This window comes from Haplochromis burtoni, unplaced genomic scaffold (assembly GCF_018398535.1).
Source record: "Haplochromis burtoni strain Fernald_Lab_line unplaced genomic scaffold, NCSU_Asbu1 Contig_176, whole genome shotgun sequence".
In the NCBI taxonomy this organism is placed as follows: domain Eukaryota; kingdom Metazoa; phylum Chordata; class Actinopteri; order Cichliformes; family Cichlidae; genus Haplochromis; species Haplochromis burtoni.
In genome coordinates, this window is record NW_024582537.1 from 971,814 (window position 1) to 994,000 (window position 22,187).

General features: G+C 37.9%; 3 protein-coding genes across 3 annotated transcripts in view; 2 read left to right on the forward strand and 1 right to left on the reverse strand.

The window, feature by feature from the left end:
• LOC102304391 (legumain) overlaps positions 1 to 4,201 on the forward strand; it is a 13,005-nt gene extending 8,804 nt beyond the window's left edge. Inside the window, exon 15 of the mRNA XM_042225604.1 lies at positions 4,052 to 4,201. Within this exon, the coding sequence (XP_042081538.1) occupies positions 4,052 to 4,201 (150 nt within the window). The remainder of the gene's footprint in view (positions 1 to 4,051) is intronic.
• Positions 4,104 to 10,634, forward strand: chp1 (calcineurin-like EF-hand protein 1). Its single transcript, XM_005934012.2, has 7 exons — positions 4,104 to 4,481; positions 4,723 to 4,795; positions 5,778 to 5,858; positions 6,392 to 6,519; positions 6,597 to 6,658; positions 8,328 to 8,450; positions 9,214 to 10,634. The coding sequence occupies exons 1-7, from the start codon at positions 4,415 to 4,417 to the stop codon at positions 9,265 to 9,267; spliced, it is 588 nt and encodes a 195-aa protein (XP_005934074.1). The 5' UTR covers positions 4,104 to 4,414; the 3' UTR covers positions 9,268 to 10,634.
• Positions 10,635 to 19,179: 8,545 nt separating this feature from the next.
• Positions 19,180 to 22,170, reverse strand: oip5 (opa interacting protein 5). Its single transcript, XM_005934014.3, has 5 exons — positions 21,740 to 22,170; positions 20,307 to 20,373; positions 20,049 to 20,171; positions 19,667 to 19,748; positions 19,180 to 19,465 (listed from the first exon to the last, which is right to left on the reverse strand). The coding sequence occupies exons 1-5, from the start codon at positions 21,912 to 21,914 to the stop codon at positions 19,373 to 19,375; spliced, it is 540 nt and encodes a 179-aa protein (XP_005934076.1). The 5' UTR covers positions 21,915 to 22,170; the 3' UTR covers positions 19,180 to 19,372.
• Between the last annotated feature and the right edge of the window lie 17 nt (positions 22,171 to 22,187).

A 22,187-nucleotide genomic window follows, 5' to 3' on the forward strand; every position in this document is an offset into this window, starting at 1 on the left:
ATGGACACCGTGTGTGGCCACTAAAAGGATTTCTGTGAAACCATCAAAGCCTCTGGTTCTTCCGCTTGAGAAGCTGAGAAAACTGAGCTTCTCTTTGCACCACTTGGGAATCAGTCGGATGTGGAGCTGACCTTACTGTCTTATGAGCACACTATAAATTTTAAAGTCGTTTTTGATTTTACTGATTTTTCTTTTATGATGACTTCACAGTGAAGAGCGTTTGAGACTTTTTATTGCTACCCATTTTGTTTTTAGAACAAAATACACAATTATAATATGAACTGCAAATAAAATTGTTTGCTAAGCTTTATTTGTGGTATTACCAAGGGCAGACCACTAAACAATGAATGTTAAGCCTCAAGAGACTTTTTTTGTGACACTGCTGGGAATAAAATCCGATGGAGCCAAGGTGACATGCTTTCTGGATGATATTTCTAATAGCTGCTGTTTACTGTTTCAGCAGCTAACCTCAGAAGGATTTCTTTTCCAGATAATTCTGCATTTCCTATGATCAGAAACCTTTAAGTTTGCACATCACTGTGTGATAGATACGTAAATACACCCATATCCTCTGGCTGTGAACTGCTGTGAGCTTTAACAGGATTTTGGACTCCCTGTGATCTTGATTTTTAAAAGCTGATAGTTTATTACAGGATACCAATGAGCCCGAGAGCAGGTCTATATTTACAGAAACAGAACAGAGACTGTGGGGTCATCAGAGATCAGGTGAAGGGCTTGAGATTGATCAATTAAAAACAAACTTGGTTATACTACAGCATTGGGGCTATTAGTGTCATTGATTTATGTAAATTCCTTTAAAAACATTTTAAAGGAATTTCCTCATTTTCCACTGCAGAAAAAAATCTAAATAAAGTAAAAATGCACTCACTAAGCATTGCTAATACTGGCTTTGACTTTTTTTTTTTTTTTTTTTTTTTTTTTTTTGGCCTTCAGAGCTGTTTTAATTCTTCATGGCACAGATTTATTAAGGTAGTGGAAGCAAACTTCAGAGACTTTGGTCCATATTGTCATGATAAAATCACATAGTTGCTGCAGATGTCAGCTGCACACCTGTAATGCAAATCTGTTGTTCTAAAATGTCCCAAAGATTCTCTGTTGGATTGAGATATGGTGACTGGACGCCATTTGAGTTAACTGTTTTCAAGGAACCAGTTTCAGATGATTTGAGCTTCATGACATGTTACCCTGCTGGAAGCAGCTATCACAAGATGGGTAAACACTGTGCTGAACTGGTACTAAGAGGGCCAAAGATTACTGAGAAAAACTCCCTCACACCACGACCAGAAGGCTAAACTGTCAGTTCAAGGCAGAATGGATCAGCTTTCATGTTCACGCCAAATTCTGACCTTGCCATCTGAATGTCACTCTCATTAGACAAGACAATGTTTCTCCAATCTTTTGCTGTCCAGTTTTGGTGAGCCTGTGGGACTTTCAGTCTAAGTTTTCCATTCTAGTAGTAGACTTTTGGCCGTTCTCCTTTAACTTCTGACATCAACAAGGAGTTTTCACATGCACAGCTGACAGTCAATGGATATTTTCTGTTATTTGGACTTTTCTCTATAAACTTCAGACATGGTTGTGTGAGAAAATCCCAGCAGATCAGCAGTTTCTGAAATACTCAAACCAGCCCATCTGGTACCAACCATACCACTTTCAAATTCACCTAATTTACCTTCTTTCCCATTTTGAAGCTCAGTTTGAACAGTTTGAGCAGGTCATCTTGACCATATATGCCTACAAGCACTGAGTTGAGGCCATGAGATTGGCTGATTAGTGATTTTGCCTAAAAAACAAACAGTCGAACACTTGAACCTAATGAAGTCACATTTCCTTTACTATTTTTTGTCTCTCCAGAGTTCAGTGGAGACTGTTGTTATAAATATCAGTGCTTTTTAAGTCTAGTTGACAAGTTCTCATTTTGAGAAGAATTTTTGAACCTATGTATATATATTTAAACATATGTTTAAACTGCGGTAACTTAAAAATTATAATTTAGAAAACGAAAGAGATGGATTCCAGGAAGAAGGGAGCTTCTTACCTCAAATTAGGAAGAGCTAATTACCTTCCAGTTAGCTCCTCCGGAAGTGCTGTTTATTGTTATTTATTGATATTATTTATAACACATCAAAGATAGTGTCATTCTAAGTATACTTTGAGTTTTGAACATAACACGAAACCCTTAAAACTCTGCATGAACTAGTGTGACGAAAAACTATAAAATTGCTCCATCTAGTGGTGAAATCTTTACTTACATGTTAAAATTAAAATTATACTCTGTTTGGGTTCTTTAATTTTTGACTGACTATATTTCACAGCCCCCGTATTTGTTGTTATTGACACGCTTGTGTGAAACCCTTGTGTCGCTTACGGCTTTCTTTATATTTTGCGTGGAAATGTGAAAATAAGGGGCAGCAGTTTATTTAAAGATGTGCAAACATTCGTGGAAATACAGTAAATTAGGCAGAGTTTTAACGAGATTAAAATTCAATATTTGGTATGACCACCTTTATTCTTCATAACAGCCTGAACCATCTTAGGCAAGCTTTTTGTAATTTCTTTAAGTAGTCTTCAGGATGAATAGTTCTCCAGGCCTCTTGAAGGACACCCAAACCTCTGCTTTTGTTCTCTATTCTGCGTCAAGATGATGATTCCACCCATTTTGATAAGATCTTCATGACCGCTGGATGAAATGCATTCCAGACATGTGCTGGAGATAGTTTTTTTTTAGGGCAGACAAATCTTCAGGTTCACCTTACTTACTCAAAGGTAGATCTGTAGTCGTGAGTCATCCTTTCTCATATGCACACTCTCAATACAACCATAACAGACAACACTTGCACATAATACACACACACACACACAATCACTCTTTATTTATCCTCCAGTTGTCCAATTTCTTGAGATTTGCTAAGCTTTTAGAATCGCCTTGTTGGTGCAAACCTTTTTTTCTCTCTCCCCCCTCCCCCTTACAGTTGGTTAATTCAGGATTTTTCATTCAGCTAAGGAGCAGGAACAAATTATGTGTTTTTGTGACAGGCTGATGATTACAAAGTGGCAAAAGATAAAATTAAAACAGTTTCTGTTGTCTGTTATGTGTAGACATAACACTGGTTCATTTCTTCTTTTTATGCTTGAATGATTCCCAGGTCAATGTTATGTGCGTAACACAAAACTTAGAAGAACATTGGATCCTTGGTAGCAAAACTGAAAGAAATGGTGGTTGAGTCCTTCATTTTGAACAGCAGTGTATGTCTCTGTATAAGCTCTGCATTGGAATTACCATCAGTATGTATGTACATGTATATTTATTTATTTATTTGTTATTTGTGGGAGATATAAAAAAAAAACCAATTTGATTTATGAAGAATACCCAGGTTTGTGGGTACTGATCTGAAAAATCGGACTTCTTCTTTTCAGGCCTCTTAAATTTTTGATTTGATAGCTTTAAATTTAAAGTAAGCTATTCAAAATTTCATCTTACAAAAAAGTATGTGGAAATGTTGAAAAGTTCAAATTTTGATAAACGTAACTTGAAATTATTTTCTTCTTCTTCTTCTTCTTCTTCTTCTTCTTCTTCTTCTTCTTCTTCTTCTTATTATTATTATTATTATTATTATTATTATTATTATTAGTAGTAGTAGTAGTAGTAGTAGTAGTAGTAGTAGTAGTAGTAGTAGTATCATTATTATTTGTTTGTTTTAATTTTATGAGCCATATTGAACTTTGTTTAAAAATGGTATAGTATAATGTATAATGGAAGTGAAATCCACTTTGTGTGTGTTTATCTGGAACTGTTAAAAGTTGAAACTATTTTTATTTTTTATCTATTTATTTACTAGTTCTTACTTCAGCCAGAAAATAAACCTGTCGACATTTTCCACAAATTATACAATTTTTAAAAGCATTTATATATCCAGCTCTGTCCTGTCCATTATTAGTTTTTATTATAATTGTTAAGCTTTAAAACTGTAATTATTGTTTATACAACGCTGTGTATAAACACATCGCCGTTTTTGACATTTTTAGGCAGGCATCAAGTCTGCCACCTAACCCCGGTGAGAACGGCCCAACGGGGAGGTGGCTCCTTAACCCCGCCTCCTCCATAAACCAGGAAGATAACCTCACCGAAACCCGTCTTGGTAACGTCAAAACGTCGCTGTGTGCCGGAGAAAAGCAGTAGCAGCAGACAGACTTACAGCTGCGTTACATCGGCAGGAAGATAAACAACAAATTTCTAGATTTAACACCAGCTGCGTTCCTTTTAACCGAACATAGCAGCCTTTTTAGCTCGGTTAGTTAGCTTGTTTGCTAACTTTAATAGAGACTCTTGGAGAGCTTGCGCAAGACGCTTTAGCGAATCATCTAGATTTTAAACCTCCGTTAACATCTCACCATGGGATCCAGAGCGTCCAGATTACTCAGAGAAGAGGAAATTGAAGAAATTAAGAAGGAAACTGGCTGTAAGTTGAGCTCAGAGTCCTTGTGTGAAGACAAAACCTCTTGGACATAAGCTAGTTGATTGCTGTACTCTCATATTTAGATGCCTTTGGCTGAATGCTTTTTCTGATTGAGGCTGTACTCATTAACTCTCTATATTTTGCTAGTTTAATCGGTTGCATTATATCTGTGAGGGGTTATTGTGGATTCAGTTGTGTATCAGCTCTTTGGCTCATCTGATAGTCAAAATCTTTGTCGCCGCAGTTTCCCACAGTCAGATCACTCGCCTGTACAGCCGTTTCACCAGCCTGGATAAAGGGGAAAACGGCACCCTCAGGTGAGCAAAAACATAAACAGGAGCCACAAGCTGCACCTCATTTGTTTTGTTCCTTTACCAGCCCATACTACAAGGACACCGTTATAGAGGTCACCTAAGCAGTTAAGTTTTCTGGATGACTTGAGAATGAGTCATAAAAAAAACCACACCTCCAAGGGTATTTAAATTGAGAAAATCTTACAGTGTGTATATTTTTTGTTTTTTTTGTTTTACCAAATTTGCCTCTCTGAATGTGGTATTTATTTTAATAAATTAGGTCTAAGACAAAGTGTTGTGCTGAGATAAAGGTGGGCAATGTGAGATCTGTCTCTCATTTCAGTGATGAAATCATGTAATGAATCTTTCTCCTGTCACTGACCATTCATCTGGTTCAGATTCTGTCTTAACTGATAGGTGAAGAGACTGGTAATCATTAAGCAGCTAAAATTTTAATTTGATGGCCCTTTGGTTATTTGAAAATGATTCCTTGAAGGGGAAAGGACAGTCAGTTTCTCAAGGGCAGACGAACCCCCCACCCCACACACACACAAACTCTGTTTGGTTTCATTCAACTTGGATATATGAAAGATGTTGTGTTTACACATAATAAGTTCCTGGCTATACTTTTTTTTTCTTGCTCAAGTGCTTCCAGTCACAGTAGAAGTCACGTTTGTTCAGTGTGACTTCCTTATCGTTTCATTAGTTTTCACAACAGTGAGATTTCACAGATTTGTTTCTAGTCCAACCAACTGGAGTAAGAGAAATTTTCAGTGTGTAACAAATCTGAACAATGTTTTTAACAATTATTTATTTTTTTTGTTCTAATACACAAATGATGATTTATGTCATATATCACTCATCACATGACCTCATGAGTTTTGCTATGTCTTAGTAAAGCTCATCAACTCTCAGTATAAGACTGGTGAATTGTTAGGTAAAAATGAACAGTTAAAACATACTGAGTTTAGAATTTAACTTTGATCACGTCTCCTTATTTTTACAGTCGAGAAGATTTCCAGAGAATCCCCGAGTTGGCCATCAACCCTCTGGGAGATAGAATCATCAACGCATTCTTTCCTGAGGGGTGAGTAGTCTGTGTTATTGCTCTGCAGTAGTTTGGATAGCTTGTTTTTGCACTACTATAAAATTGAGTCACCAGCACCATCGCCACAAAACTGGACCAGGCTGTAATGCCTTTCAGTTGTGGTTTCCTGACTGCAGGCTGGAGAAGCTCAGTCCTTACTGCCAAGTCTGCGTGGAAGTAAATCAAATGGGGTTTTGAGTTGTATACTTGACAGTTATTTGGATGTTTTCATCACTGCTGGAGGGAAAAAACCCCAAACAGATGTCTTTAGATATATCATTAAAATTCTAAAAGGTCACATGTGTAGGCGTTGTAATTGCAGCTCTGTCTTTTAATGGTTTCAGACGGATTCTGGCTTCTCTGGTTTTGGCCTGTTTGTTTTAAACAACTTGATGTAGAAACCATTCCAATCTGCACCTTGGTGTTAGGTTACTAGCTCATTGTGGTGTCCACAATACGCATTTGAGCACAAAGGTAATCTGACTGAACTTTCCAGAGAGTTATAGTAGATATTTCATGCTTGTGATTTTTAGAGAGGACCAGGTAAATTTCCGGGGCTTCATGCGGACCCTGGCTCACTTCAGACCAATCGAAGACAACGAGAAGAACAAGAACCCCTCAGCTACAGAGCCCCTGAACAGCAGGACAAACAAGCTGCTTTGTGAGTGTTGGGGTGTAACTGGTATCATCTTAGCATCGGTTTAAGAGTATGTGACTTACCTGTTTCTTTCTATTCAGTTGCTTTCCGTCTGTATGACCTGGACAGAGATGACAAGATCTCCCGAGACGAGCTCCTGCAGGTGAGTGGATTGACTTGGAGTCATCATGTAGTTTGTGGTTCACACAGTGAATAATTAGTGTGTTTAAACATTACAGAATCTTTTGGCAACTGTGGGGCTTACAAGAAAAATTAATATCTCTAATTCTACACCCTTTTATCAGAAGTTCAGTCAGCCCTGTGTTGTCATTCTTTAGTTGAGACGTCATGTATCATTTTTCCGAGGTCAAATTGTAATTTCCCAAATAAAAACATCAGCATACAGGTTAAATTTTACATGCATGGGATTGTCGTCTGTTAATATAGCAAAAACTGTAACATTTATAAGAAACCTCTATGTCATATTAACTTTTTTCTGTATAATTTCACTAGAATACATCAGAACAGAAGGATGTCAAACTTCCCTCTCTTCTCTATTCTTGTTGCAGTTCACACACAAGTTTTAAGTTGATTTTTTTTGTTTTTCTCTCGGTGAAAGATAATTTGTGACTTCCACTTAGGCTAAATCTGATCTAAATGAGGTGATGAATGCAATCAATTTTAACCACAATTCCATAGATTCACCCTGCTGTAAATGTGAGCAAATGACTCCTTCCTTTACGTAGATTTCATAAATGATTTTGAGCCAGCCTTCAGAGTGTAACCACATCTTTATTTCGCTTTTGCTTTCCATGTATTTTTATTTGTATTTGTCTTCTTTAGCTTGAATGTTCTGTGCTCAAATGTTCCCAGATAGATACTCAGAACGCAATTAATGGTAATGATTAGCTACTGTTAGTCCGTATAACCTCCAGCACTTTGTTCCTACTCTTTGGTGTCTTTTATGGTAGGAGTAATAAAATAAAAGTCAACATTTTTCTAATCGGATCCACTCCAAGTACGTGAAACAGTATTTGGGTTGAGATTTGTGTCATTTTTATCCCAGTCCCCTGTAGATAGAACTATTTTGACTTCAAATTCTCATATGTCTTTAATATGGTGGCTGTTTGCATCCGAGGCCTCTTGGAAGCCCTCATAAAGTCTGGATATGATTTCATCATACCTACCTTCTTGCTTGTACATTACAGAATGTAAGACATTTTCAGATGCTACTTTTCCTTTCGGTGAATATCAGTTATTATTTCTGTAAATTTATCTCTACAGACTGTATGTTTGACAAATGAACAAGTGCTATTGCACCACATTTGTTTTAAAGTGTTTTACAGAGAGGAGGATTTCACCATCAAAGAAGACTTTGCCCTTGTGCTGATAATGATGTGATATCTCACCTTAACTACAGGCTGATCCTTCCCAGACAGTCTAATATCCTGTATTTTGGCTTCCTTTGCACTCCCTCTGTGTTATTTGTCGTCCCGCTTTAAAGCGGGTCAAGCTCAGTGACATTCTCTGACCTGTAATTGCTATAAGCTCAGGGTTAATGACTCAGCCACACCTCTTGTTTTGCGCAAAACATTTCACTGTGTCACCTGCTTTGTGTAATGCATGAACCTGTAGGGCTAAATGTACTATTTGTGCACTCGTTTTTCACTCATTATGCGTGCACCATCAGTTATTATCATGTATTTCCTAGTCAAGTGTGGCTTTGCCAATGAACCAAAATAGCTACAAATGATCTTGTGTGATCTTGCAAAAATATACGTCACCTTGTTATTTGGTGACTCTTAAAAATAGATTTTGCTGGTTTGTTCCAGGTCTTGCGGATGATGGTTGGAGTTAACATTTCAGATGAACAACTCGGCAGCATTGCTGATAGGACCATCCAGGAGGCTGACACAAACGGAGATAGCTGCATTTCCTTCAATGAGTTTATCAAGGCAAGCTTTGTGGTCAACATACATATTTGTACTGTTATGTGGTTTCCTTTTTAAGTTAACCACTGAAGCATTGCTGCTAAACTTAAAATGACATAACAGATGCTGTTTGAAGGATTCTTTTTAATTAAAAACTGACCACTACCATGTGCAGGTATATTTTTAGCATCTGAGGCCTCAGTGGTACACAAACTAGAACCCAAGACTAACCACAGAAAAGAAGGAAATATATATATATATATATATCTATCAAGCATGCATTTTGCATAGCAGAGCATGGTTTTCCAGAGGACAAAAATTTGATTGTGTATCTATGTTAGTTATTAAGAGAGGATGAGGATGAAATAATCCCAGTTAATTCAGGCCTTGGTTTTCACAGTTTGATTTGTGTGGACATTTACAAGCAAGTTAAACTGTCTCAACCTCTAACTCTTCTAAAGACTTGTTTTAGTTAATATATAATGTGCTATTTTCAGCTTATAGTGACAGTTAAAGGTGTTTTATGGGGTAGCTGGACAAAAATGTCACACTGTGTAACATTGAGATTTAAATAGTTTGTGTGGGACTGAAGTCGTAGTGGTATAATGGGTGAACCAGCACCCAGGACAGGGGTGATGGTTAACTGAAATGGCAGGAGAGCTTTGACTTGTTTTTGGGATTGATTTAAAACAGATGTTCTTTTAAGGCCCAGCCGCAAATGTAAACTTTAGAGCAGCACATTTTTCTGTAGTATAAACTTTTCTTGTTTTTGTTTGTTTATTCGCAGGTCTTGGAAAAGGTGGATGTGGAACAGAAGATGAGCATCCGGTTCCTGCACTAAAGTTTCATTATTGTTATCATTTTTTTTTTTGTGTAATTCTATTTAGAGTAGCACTTGAACATGTCCGTTGATTTCAAGACACAATCTCATCCGGCTGCTCAACGAGCTGCTGTGGCCCACACTATGGGTTCAGTCCTTCAGGCCAAGCATTGGGTAGATACCATAATAAATCTTGAGTTTCGGCCTTTGCACTGCTCTGTAAACAAAGGGAAACGTTGCGTGCCTTGGGTTGTTTTATGCAATGTCACTATGTATTTTTTTCCCCAGTAATGATACATTATTGATACTGATATTTAGCCCATGCTGCATCTTTGTCCATATAAATATGCAAAGATTCAAAATTGTGTGATTCCACTTCAAAATGTCAGTGTTTTAATGCCATCTGTTATGAATTGTTTCCTTTGAGCGAGCCAGACCAGCCAATCCGAGTTTGTCTCTTGAAGCAAAATCGGACTGACCTGTTCCTCAGGTTCTTGTGTAATTCACTGAAGTGTCTGGTTCCCCTTTGTAAGTTATTAGCTAAACAGTAACCCATGGCCATGTTTGTGTACGGTTTCATATAATTAACAGAGCTGCTGCCAGTAGAATCTAAAGCTACTTTTAGCTGCTCCCGTATTTACAGTGGGTAGGACCACATGTTTGATGTTGGCAGTTTTTAAGCCGGATGCCCTTCACGACTGGGATCAAACCCTGGAATCTCATTTGTTAGATGAATGTGTAAACCACTACACCGTGGATCAACTGCTACCTGTAGACTCAAATTATGGGCCTGTTGGAGCCACTGGAGTGCCTCACTCAATTAGAGGTGAGAACGGTGGCATGGAGATTTCAAAAATGCTGGTGTCTCATCAGTATGTGAGACGTTCACAGCAGGTTTTTTGATATCCTCAAAAAGTATCTGCCACCTGGACCAGCCCTCAAAGGCTTTAAGACTTAAAGAAGGCCTTGCTATAAGTACTGTTTTGGAAATTGGGCTGTGGGATCAGCTGGTCTGTAGACTTAGAGCAGGCAAAGATAACATACTGTGCTTTTACTCATTTGATCAGTTTCCCTGCAGCTAAGGAAAAATGCTGATTTCTCCTCTGCTCTGTATTTCTTAGAATGTCTTTCCTCACTGACCAGCGCCTGATGCATTGGGCATATTATTTTTTTTGGGACATGTCACTGTGCATGACCCCTTTTAAATCTTTAATGTGAGTCTGTAAAGTCATTACTAGAGCACCCTCCAGTGCAGGAAACACAGCTCAACCATTTTATCAATCATTCTGTGATCATCAGTCAGATGTGAATCACGTTATGTGATGTTGGTCGAGGTATTATCAAAGTGATTCAGGAATTTGATTTGAATAAAAATAAGTGCCATGCTTCTTTGTCTCATTTATTGGGATGTTCTTATGACACTTTTTTGTGCTACTCACAGTTTACATCCAGCTTGGCAATTTTATTTATTTATTCTTTAGGAATTAAAAAATTGTAGAGTGTGATAAAATTAGAGTATAACAGACTACAACTTCATATGTTAATGTTGATTTCTTGGATTAAATATTTGGCTGATAACAATGACAACAGTGACAAATAATATACTGTAGATATACTTACTATATTTATAGGGATATAAAGTGGACCTATCATGGTTTTCCTTCTTTTTCTGTGTGACATACTGTTAGAACTGTGGATACTAACCATATCCAGATTTCCACATGATGAGGTCAGTGTGTACAAAGTGATCCCATGTTAAGAAACTCTTAGACTTTGGACTGCTTACGCTTGGTATTCTTAATACGGTCATCTCAGCAACCGTGGGCACAGATCTCCCATTTAGAAGAAAATTGTATTATCTGTGGAACCTCAAAGGGAGAGGAGTTAAAGCAGCCAGTTATAAGTGGATGGCCCAGAAATATCAAAAATCTTCCATAAAAATCTATGGGAGGATTCTGGAAATGTTAAAGGTGACATTTATCAGATCACTGCCCCCACAAAGCTAATCAACAGTTGACACAGGAAACAGATCATCATGTTACACTGATGCGGGCACACAGCAGATATTCATAAATAATAATCACCTGCTGAGTTTTAGACTTGCTATAGTGCACTAAGGCCCTGAATAGGAGAGACAGTGATTATGTGGAAATTTGAATCATCTCAATCAAAACATAATAACACGGTTTATTATTGTTTTCTGCTAATAATAAAGCTCTGGATGGTGGTCTTTGAAAATTGTAATTTGTAAAAGCACTGTACCTTTACATTTAGCACAAGGCCACCATTTCTCTTGTCTGGCTGGTGGGAAGCGGCTATGGTTTAAACAACACTCAACCCTGTTACCAATGCCCTAGAACCTGAAAAATCACCTTAATAGAGAATTTTCACTCATTCAAGCAACTTTTGACATCCTTGCCCAAGTTTTTAATAGTCACATGTTTCCCCTCAGTAATTTCTGTATTTATTTTCAAATATATGCTTAAATACACTATCAATATAATGAATACATTTATCATAAAGGCAACAGATTAAACCCTTTTGTGAGCTAATAAAAATATTTTTGCTTACTTTTATTGAAAATGATATGGTGACATGGTTACATTTTAAGAAATTTGACTTAACAGTATTTTATATGTTTTTAACGTGTTTTTATAAAGTTGATTTCAGTATGCACGGTAACAAGGTTGCAATAAGTGCTAATATTGGTGTTTTCTCAAAAACAGAAGCAAGTTGTGGAGTGTAATGCACTGTGGGAGTCAAGGACAAGTGTATTTATGTAAATAAAGGAAGGAAACTTTACCTTGTCTTATTTTGGAATTATGGGTAATATTGTCGCATTGGTTAGCGTGACACTCTAGTCAGAAGGAACACCACAAGCAGTGCATGATTACTGTTCTAGAAAAAGTGGTTTAACAATCGTAAAAAACAACAACAAAAAACATGTATAAACAAAATGAACCGTGGATTTGTAACTATTTTAGATGTTAGATCTGACATGTGGCATTCAAGGAGTTTAAAAAATCGTAAATATTGGCAAATACAATAAACACTGGTAGTCATTAACGGAGTCTATGGCGATAGCAATAAAATAAATAAGCAATATACTGAGATTTATTATTTTTGAATTCAGATATGGTTTTAATGTAATACGCAGTTTCCTTTTTAAACGTTGTGAAAAACTAGAGTAAATAAATTTGTGAGTTTGGTACTTTCCGAAGATTAACCGCATATCCCTTTTTCTGTGTTAATTATTTGTTATATTAAATAGGTTTGAATTTTAGTATTTTGTCTTTGGGGCAAATGTAATTCACACAACCAACATATTTTTTTTATTATTATTGTTTGTATGGATTATTTTCAAGTTTTTTGGGTGACCCAGTTAGCGGCAGTGAAGCGTTCCATGTTCAGGACACAAGAAGAACAACTTCCGGGGCGGGTTTAATGTTGATTGACAGCCATCCAGCGCAATCCTTTTCCCGTTAGCTCGTAGTAGCGAAGCGAAAATGGCGTAGAGCGGAGGTGTTCAGGAGAACAGGACGACAGGACCTTCTTCTCTCCTCGTTTGTGGTAACCGGGGAAAGAAGAGGGTCCAGAACTTTATTTCTTCGCCGCTGCGGTTTCTCTTACTAAGATAAATCAGACAGTCGTTCGTTTGGGAGTCCTAAATGTGTCCTGGTAGCGGAAGAAACCCCCTCTCCTCCCCACGGCTTTTGTTTACCATTGTGTGCAACTGCAGCTCAGACCACAGAGGAAATATCTCTGCATCCTTTCGGTCCAACTCGCATCAAGGTCAGTGCTTCGGTCAGCTTTTACTTAAACCTCTGTCTTCACTTTTTGAAAACTGATGACAATTGCATGCCAGCGGACTTCTACGTTGTGTTGAGTTATTTTAAGGAGTCGTCTGTACATTAACCGAAAGTCACACCATCGAAAATTATGTTTGTCTGCATTAAATGACACTGTGTCCACTAAGCACCATAAGATTCTACTGTAATCTCTGTTTAAAGCTGAAATGATTCGTAATCGAACAAATTAACTTAAGGAGCAGAATCGATTGCAGCATTATATAATGCATTCATTACGCAGTGCTGTGTAAAACTCTTGAGCCACCCTTCATTTCTATGAATTCTTTTCCACGGAGTCAACCTAAATTATTATTATTTTTCAAAGTGGCTTCAGGCTTTCTCCCCCCCCCCTGTTTCCCTTGTTTGATGTTTCTCTTTGGGGGGGGGGGGTTGACATTGGCTGCTTTTTCACTCATTTTCAATCCAGTCATGATATTTTATTTATTTGTTAAGCCACTTAATAATCACCTCGTCATTGCAGCACAAAAAAGGCACTTATTTACCATTTGCTGAGATAAAATATAAAGAAATCAAGAATGGCTTAAGATTTTTGTACATCACTGCATATCTAATTGTTCCAAATGCAATGAGAGAATGTGCTGAGTATAATTATGAATAATGGTCATATTTCTTCTATGAAGGTAACATGTGAATTGTTATTTTAGGAATAAACCGTCATTTAATGGAGTCATGAATCCTCTGCAAGTGATATTGCTTTGCAAATTAACCCCAGCAACACCAACATGTAACATCCGCCACCACCAAGACATTTGGAGGTAAACGGACACTATCAAGATGACCTCATTTGGGCTTCTGGGACACTGGTGCTCTCCTTCCTGCTGGGACATTAACCACTTCTCCTCCACAGCATCCCACGGATCATCAGTGAACACCATCTGTTGAAATTTTGGGCGGTCGGACTTGCATGATGCACACTGCTTATGTCTACATGTAGCCTAGTATTATTTTGTCTGCCTGAAAGTCCTTTAGAAATACGAGTGACATTCTCGTCAGGCTGCATGTAAACATAGTCTCTACTTCCCAAATAGTAAGAAAGGAAAAAATTACTTCACCACAGTTACAAAAAACAGTTTGATAAAGAACAAAGTACCTGCTCCCAATTTTCTGGGAAACATAGCAAAAGACACAAGATACTGTAGCAAAGATCAAGGCCTGTGATTTTCATTAGACTCATTGGGTGTGTTAATGTTTTGTTTTTTGCTCTACCTCATTGCCATGGGAAGTCCAACAGCATGGACGAGGAGAGTGGTGAATTAGCTAAAAGGCTGTCAAGTGCCACAGAAAGTTGTATAATGTTGGATGATTAGTTTTGTTTCTGGGGGTCAAAAAGTGAGGTTGTAAATGGGAGAAGACTGAGCAGCACACAAGCACACGATGCACACTTTCACTCATTTTGGGTAAAACAAAAACAAAAAACCACTGAACCACTCAAACTGTGGTCTCCTATGCATCTGTTTTGCATTGTATTGTGCTCTCCTTTGTCAGGTCGGCAGGTGTTTCTTTACAAATAGCACATAGAGATAAAATTGGGAAGTTTTCCTTTTAATGTTGAGTCCTTTACGTAGAAATCTGGCAACTTCTATTATTTCAGATTTGTCTCCTGAAGCATTCTGATTCAGTTTTCCTTCATCTGGTCTCTTTCAATTTAAATTTTCAATTTAACATGTTTTTATTTAGTTTTTTCCCATGTAAATTGCTGGGAGGTTTTTTTCCCCCCCCCCTCGGGCATGTAGGGCGTGTATAATGGGACATTCAGGTTGAGATAGATTTTCAGTTTTGATTTCTTTTAAGGAATTGTGAGAAGATGCAATCAGATTTGCTTTATCAAACATGCTTTATCTCACCCAAAAGAAACCTGGTCTCAATTTTCTTTTTCTTTATTTTTTTATTTTACCAGAAGTAAAATGCAGTCACTTGAGGAAGAAAATGACAGTTTCCCACTGAATTACCCAGGTAATTATCTCAGATTTCAGAGAAACCCATTTCATATAAAAACAAAATGCTGTTTTTTTAGGATTAGTGAAATTACTCCTAGAAGAAGCTTTACATTTTAGAGATCCACCCAATGGAATCAAACAAAGTCCTGCTTGTTTATTTTAATCTAGTGTAGCTTTTTCTTTAGGTAGATAGCTCATCTTGGTCTGTCGGACATTATGGTGTTTCTTTAGGATCAGCCGAACAAAAAAATTCTTCGCAGCTCAGTTGATGTTCATGCATCTAAACTGCATTCAGGTATGTATTTGAAAGCATAAACAAGTGGCAAAGAGTAGGCTGGTCAGAGCTTCTCGTGATAATGGTAACGTAATCTAATGAAATGCATAATTGTTCCTCAAGTGAATGCATGCTGCTTCTGTGCATTTTCTTTCTTTTGTTCACGTTTGTGATTTTTCAAAGGAAAAAAAATCACATTTTACCGGGATTTGTGCAATATTTGATCCTAACTGTCATGTTGTTGACCAAACTGTATATTGTATAAACAAGTGACAAGTTGTTTGAAAGCAACAAAATCACCAATGTCTTCCATTAAGATATGTATAGACTCATGTGCATTAGCTTATTTAGCGGGACTGTGGTGCCAACATTATAGTAGCCGTGCATGACCAGTAGTGATGCTTGCTTCATGAGGAATAGTGAAATCGATTTCTAGGCTAAGCTGGAGCGCCAAACTTTGGAAACTATTTCAGCGAAGTTAAAGGGTGGTAGACTTAGGTACATTTAAATACACTGCATAGAGACACAGCTTTACTCTAAACTCTACTGCAAAATCTCATTTTCATCACATGGCTAGTTTGTGCAATCGAAATACAACTAATGTAAGGCACAATCAGGGTAAGTTAAGTATTTAAACAAGTCATTTACTATAGCATATATGCTTAAAATAAGTAACTTCTTTTATTTATGCACTATAAAGCATTAAAAGAATTAGTTAATATGCAAAAGCCAAAAATCTCTCAAGTCTCACGTGTGATGGTGACGAAGAAATGTTCTATTGGGAATGAGATTAAATTTAATCCTAGATTTGGATCTGATTGGTAAGGATCTGAAATTGACTTTTAGTCCTAGAATAATGATCTCTCAATGACATCACATTGTACATATTACCTCATAGTTTTGGGATTCAGAGCGTTATATTTTAATCCATAAAATTGTATTTGATTAGAGTTTTAGAAGCAATAACCTACAATAATGCATGAGTTTAGTGCCCGGGTGAAAGTGTTTTAAAGGTTTCTGTAGCATCACATGGAAAGGGTTATATCCACCCGTTTTTATTTTATTTATTTTTTGCTCATGCAGTCAATTACACTTCTTTCATTGGGGAGTTATGGATTTATCACTGAAAGCTTAGGATATTTTCTGCAGAACAAAGTGTATTCTAGAACAGCTGTAGCGTCATGTTATTACATCAGTACACGAGAGATGCTTTAAACTTCAATCGTAGCATTTTTACATCCATTCAAAGCCCACTTCTTATTTAGAAATAAATATTGAAGTAATTCTGTAACTGTAAAGGCCTCACTGAGCGAACTTGACACTTGTTTGAAAAGCACTTTCTCTCTCTATGTACTGACTTGCACCGTCATCATCTCCACCCTGTCTTGGATACTTTGTTCTAACAACCCTGTAATGCTCTTTCTTGGAATTTGTAATCAAAAATTTATAAGCAAGTAGACATCTAGCAACATTAATATATGGGTTTGAAAAATATGCATGTCTTAGCAGAATAATGAATGATTTGTATTGCATGCAATAATCCAACTTTGTAATGTGAATGAGTGTAATTAGGAAACTGAAATGTTCATTTTGGATGTTCTGTCAGGACTTGTTTGACACAACGGCGAGCACGTTGAAAAAGCTTCAACGGCTTTACAGACTACCTGCTAGTTTGATACAGTAAAGAACAGAGTAGTTCTCCATTGTGTCAAATATGACCTGACAGTGTAGCCACAGTGCAGCTGAAAAACAAATCAACCTTTGTTCCCATTAAGGAAAAAAAAAAATATATATATATCAAGAGCTTAGGTAAGATTGACGACATCACTTTGTTGATCAACTTTTCCCACAGAGGACGTGGACTGTGTAGAAACTATGCACTCCAGAGGGAGGAAATGGGCATGCTTGTTATGTGTGAGCCTCTTGTCTGGTTTTGTATTAACTTTAAAAAGAAAAAAGAATCTGTATCAGAAGTTAAGCAATAAAACGCAGCATGGTGCCAATTAAATTTTTGGGTGTCGACTACAGTTTGAATGCCATATAACACAAACCAACAAACCAAAAGTTTGTTGTCCTTAATACCACTCTGAGGCTGGTTACACACCAGAAAATGATTACTGAAGGAAGATTTGAACCTAATTCTAGCTTGGTGTGAAGATTGTAAGCAGGAACAAAACCACCTTTGCTCTCACTGAACTGTTGATCCTAAAATCGTGGGAACAATTAACTTTATTAACAAAATAGCATTTACAGCAAATACATGAGATATACACTCACTGGCCACTTTATTAGGTTCAACTGCTTTTTAATAGAATTATCTAAGCAGTCGATCACATGGCAGCAATTCAAAGCATTGAGGGCTGTGTTTGTTGTTGAGATGATCTACCGACGTTTAAACAGAGCATCAGAGCGGGGAGAAAAAGTAATTTACTGACACTGAATGTGACATGGTTGTTTGAATGAGTATGGCAGAAACTGCTGTCAACAATAATAATTTAAATTAGCAGTTATGCACCCATTCAGGCTATGCAGAAAAACATGTCTTAAATCACAATATGTCCAGCCTTGAAGCAGAGAGATGATCGCAGCAGGTGCCACTCCTCTCAGTAAGAGGGGATTGTCTTATTGTCATTATGCAAGCATAAGAAAATTAAGGCAAAGCTAAGAATGGGAAACTCAGGCTACAAAAACTGAACAACAAAGTTACGAGAACAAGAGGATGGTAGGGTCAGAATTTGGCATAAACAATATGCAAGTATGGATCGATCTCACTTTCATAATCAAAGGTTCAGACTGGTAGTGGTGGCCTGCACAGTCACCAGATCTCAATCCAATCCAATAATCCCTTTAGAATGTGGTGAAACAGGTCATCCACAACATGGATGTGCAGTAACTGTGTGATGCTATCATCTCTAAATGGACCGATATCCCTGAGAAATGTTTCAAACATCTTGTTGAATCTGTGCCATGAAGAATTAGAGTAGATCAGAAGGCAAAAACAGTACTGGCAAGATGTACTTAATAAAGTGGCCACTGAGTGTATGCTGTCCATTACAAACAAACTACAGTAAATCAAGATTACTTTGACATTTTAATTGAACTGAACTGAGCGTGACTGAACATTGACCATATATCTCAAACGTTGGCAAGAAGTCATTATCAGCAGCAGAGAAGGGATCTGAGAAGCTGCGTCAACAACTGTTGCTATCATCTGTAACAATTGTTAATATCTGCATTCTGCCATTTTAGACAAATACCTTGTGAGGGTACCAGCAACAATGTTTTGAACCAAAGTAACAATACAGGTGGAATGACATTTATATTTCACAACAATGCCCTGATTTAACCTACAACAATTAAGAAAATGAATAATAAAAAGTAATTTCACTTAGTAGCTGACAACATAGACTGTATATAAAAGATGGATGTTGGCAAAGTGAGGTCCAGTTCTGAAGCATTCTGGTCAGCAAGCAACACATCAGAAGGGAGGGGTGAATCTGACAGATTAACCAAGGACACTTCATGGTCACACAGTAGCAACTAGCCTATCATAAAGCATACCATTTTGTTTTGTATCCTTATAGCCTAAGTGGGGCCATAATTTACAAAATAAAACAATCATGCTGTATTCAGTAAGACATAAAAATAGTGACGAAGGCCATAAACTCAACAGGAAAGCGGCAGATCAAAGAAGCGGGAGGGTTTTTCCATCTTTACCTTAAGAATTGATTTTTTAATGAGGAGGCGCCCTCTGCTGGTCCTTCTAAAGAATGCAGGTCTGTGTCAGGTTTAAGTATTCACACTCTTGAATGCTGGAGCTGCATCCATTGTTTACATACAATCTGACATATTAGTGTTCACTGATCCCTTTATTTTCCAATGGAACAAACACATTTCAGCTCTAATCCATTATTAGTGATATAATTTTCTTTACAAGCATATGGAGGCGCATAAATGCCACCATCACCAAAAACCATCTACAGTACGCAGCAGACTGAAGAACATATTTTCCCTAATCCCAGGTTGAGCTGGGTGTCCTGTGTATACTAGTTGACCATATTACTGGTAACACTTCTGTCTACCAGTCTGTTCTTAATGCGTGACATCTGTTCCAGCTGTGCTTCAAACTGTTGTCTCACCTGCAACGGAAAGCAAGTAACACATTTATTTGCTCAGCAGAGGCAATTATAATTTATTTCATTCCTAACTGGATTGCTTTATGCACTAATCTCTTCTATTGTGAAGTGAGTGTGTGCACTGATGAACCACAATAAAACCCAATGGAAAAAGTAAAATTGGTTCTCTTGCTCCGACATGATATTATTATTTCAGTGTCCCACCTCATTCATGCTTTGTCTGAGCGGCTTCTGATCAAATGTGAGTGTGGATGCCTTCACCAGGGAGCTGCTGTTGAGGATGTAACTGCAGAGAGAATTAAGCAAGTTCTTGAAGATCGAGGGATGCAAAAAATAACTTCAATGAAATGGTTTCCATTAAAGAATGAAAAATATAATTACCACACACTTATTTATAAAGTGAATAGTTAAACCTACTCATCAAGTGTACAACATATACAGGGTTTGTTTCATCTCTGACCTGAGCTCACAATATGAAGTGAACAAAGAAAGCTCATAAGCCACATGTTTATTCTACCCTCCCCAGACAAACATGTACACAAGTAGTCAATATGGTCGTGTGGTTAGTAGAAACCGGAGGGCTTACCAGTTGATGTTTGCTTTGTAGAGGAGAAAGATGGACCGAATCAGAGCCAAACGTGAGGGTGCTGAGTGAATGACTTTCCCCAGAGCACAGCGGCAGCCACGGCATTTTAAAGAGCTGTAGATGCTGGGAGTGATCAAGACATTCATTATCAACCTGTCTATACCACTAAAGTCTAAGCTGTGCTCATGACAATGCTTTGTGGTACAAAACAAATTTCCTCTACAAGGTCAATAAACGCTGCAGCTTAACCCTACTCACCAATTAGTCATTTCCCCTTTATGTTCTGACTCCATCTTGTCACTAATGACTACATCATTGGTTACTCCTAAAGAAAATTAGGTAGAAAGACATTAGGTAGAAATATCATATTGGCATAAAACTTTTGAAAATCATCAGTGGAGTTTAAGTATAGTACCCCTGAAAAAACAGACATTAAAAGAGCATTAGGGAGCAAATGTGGTTGTTTTTGTCACTCTGGCACGAACAGCACGTCCCAGTTGATCCCACAAGTGTTCAATGGTGTTGAGGACAGGACTACAGGCAGGCTATTCCATCCCCTCCACTCCCAAACAGACAGCAGAAGAAACTACACTAGAGCAAGTGCGCTGGCCCAAGTAGTACCAAAGAAGTCAACATCGCCAAAGCTTAACGATTATCAAACAGCTGCCCTCACGGCATGTGACAAAGGTACTGTAGACACTAATCTTGGCCCAGCTGAGACCACAGGCGAAATCATCTCTTGACCCTCAGCAGTTTGCACACAGAACAAATGTGGAAGCAATCACCTACATCCTGCAGGGAGCTTACTGCCATCTAGACAGTAATGGCTGCACAGTGAGGATTACCTTCTTTGATTTTGCAAGTGCATTTAACACAATTTCATCTGCTGCTACTGAGAGAGAATCTACAGGAAATGTCAGGAAACACATCCACTGACAGACAGGTCACAGCACATGAGACTGGGGAAGTACTCCGTGTGTTTGGTGATGTTCAGTTCAGGAGCTCTGCAGGGGACTCTGCAATCTCCATTGTTGTTCACCTTGCACACCTAAGACACTGAGGAGTTTAGCTCTGGGTTGTGGCACCTACAGAAATACTCTAATGAGTATGCAACGGTTTGATTTTAGAGGCAGGATGGAGAGTAGAGAGCACTAGTGGATGATTTTGTGTCATGGCCTGGGAGGATTCATCTGCTTCTGAATATGAATAAGACCAGAGGGAATGTGATCTAGTTCAGAAGGTTCCTTTTGAGGTGGTGGAGGAGTACAGGTACCTGGGTGTCCGCATCAACAATAGGCTGAACTCTGCTGGGGGAGAAGACTGAATAAAGGCTGACTCTGTAACTGGCTGTAAATTGGAAACTTTGAGGATATTGTGATGAAACTTATCCATCATTGATAATCCACCACTGTGCTGAATAGGCAGTCTCTCTAAAAGACTGATTCAGCTTTGCAGCTACAGGAAAGACATCTATCACCAGGCATACTACCATATTGCTATTGAATAATGTATTTATCATCTCATTGATTATCTTACTCGAACATATAAGGTCATATGATGTAAACAGTCGCCATAACACAACAAGTCAAAATCCATCTACTATGAGTTTAGTTAGCACTGTAAACTGATACTGCATTTAACACAAGCCCAATGCCTCAGCGAACAAGCTTTTAGAAATGAAGTGTACTTACTTAAGCACATAAGCGAGTCCATGCTTTTCATCTCTCCACAGACGCCTGTGGAGTCCGCCAGGACAGCGTTGCACTGCTGACAGTGGAAAGTCATCTGCTGTCTGTGCACTGTTCCTGTGACCGGCAGCTTTAAGTCATCGGTGTGTTTAATTAAAAAGCTGTCGTTAAATTCCATGCTTCACGGTGCCTAGCTAGCAACTTGCCCTCCTCGCGAATTTGAACAACAGAGGAAAGCACGCCCTCAGCGTAACCACGCCCTTACAAAGAAATGTGCAAGATACCAAATAACACTTTTCTACAAGTTTAACAAAAAAATTGTGGCTGATTAAATTTTAATATTTTAAATGTATAAAATGTCTAATAAAAAATAAGATTTTAGAAAGAAAAAATAAGCATGGGGGATAAAAACAAAATCCCGAAAATGCACGGTTGTTCTGATTGGCTGAGA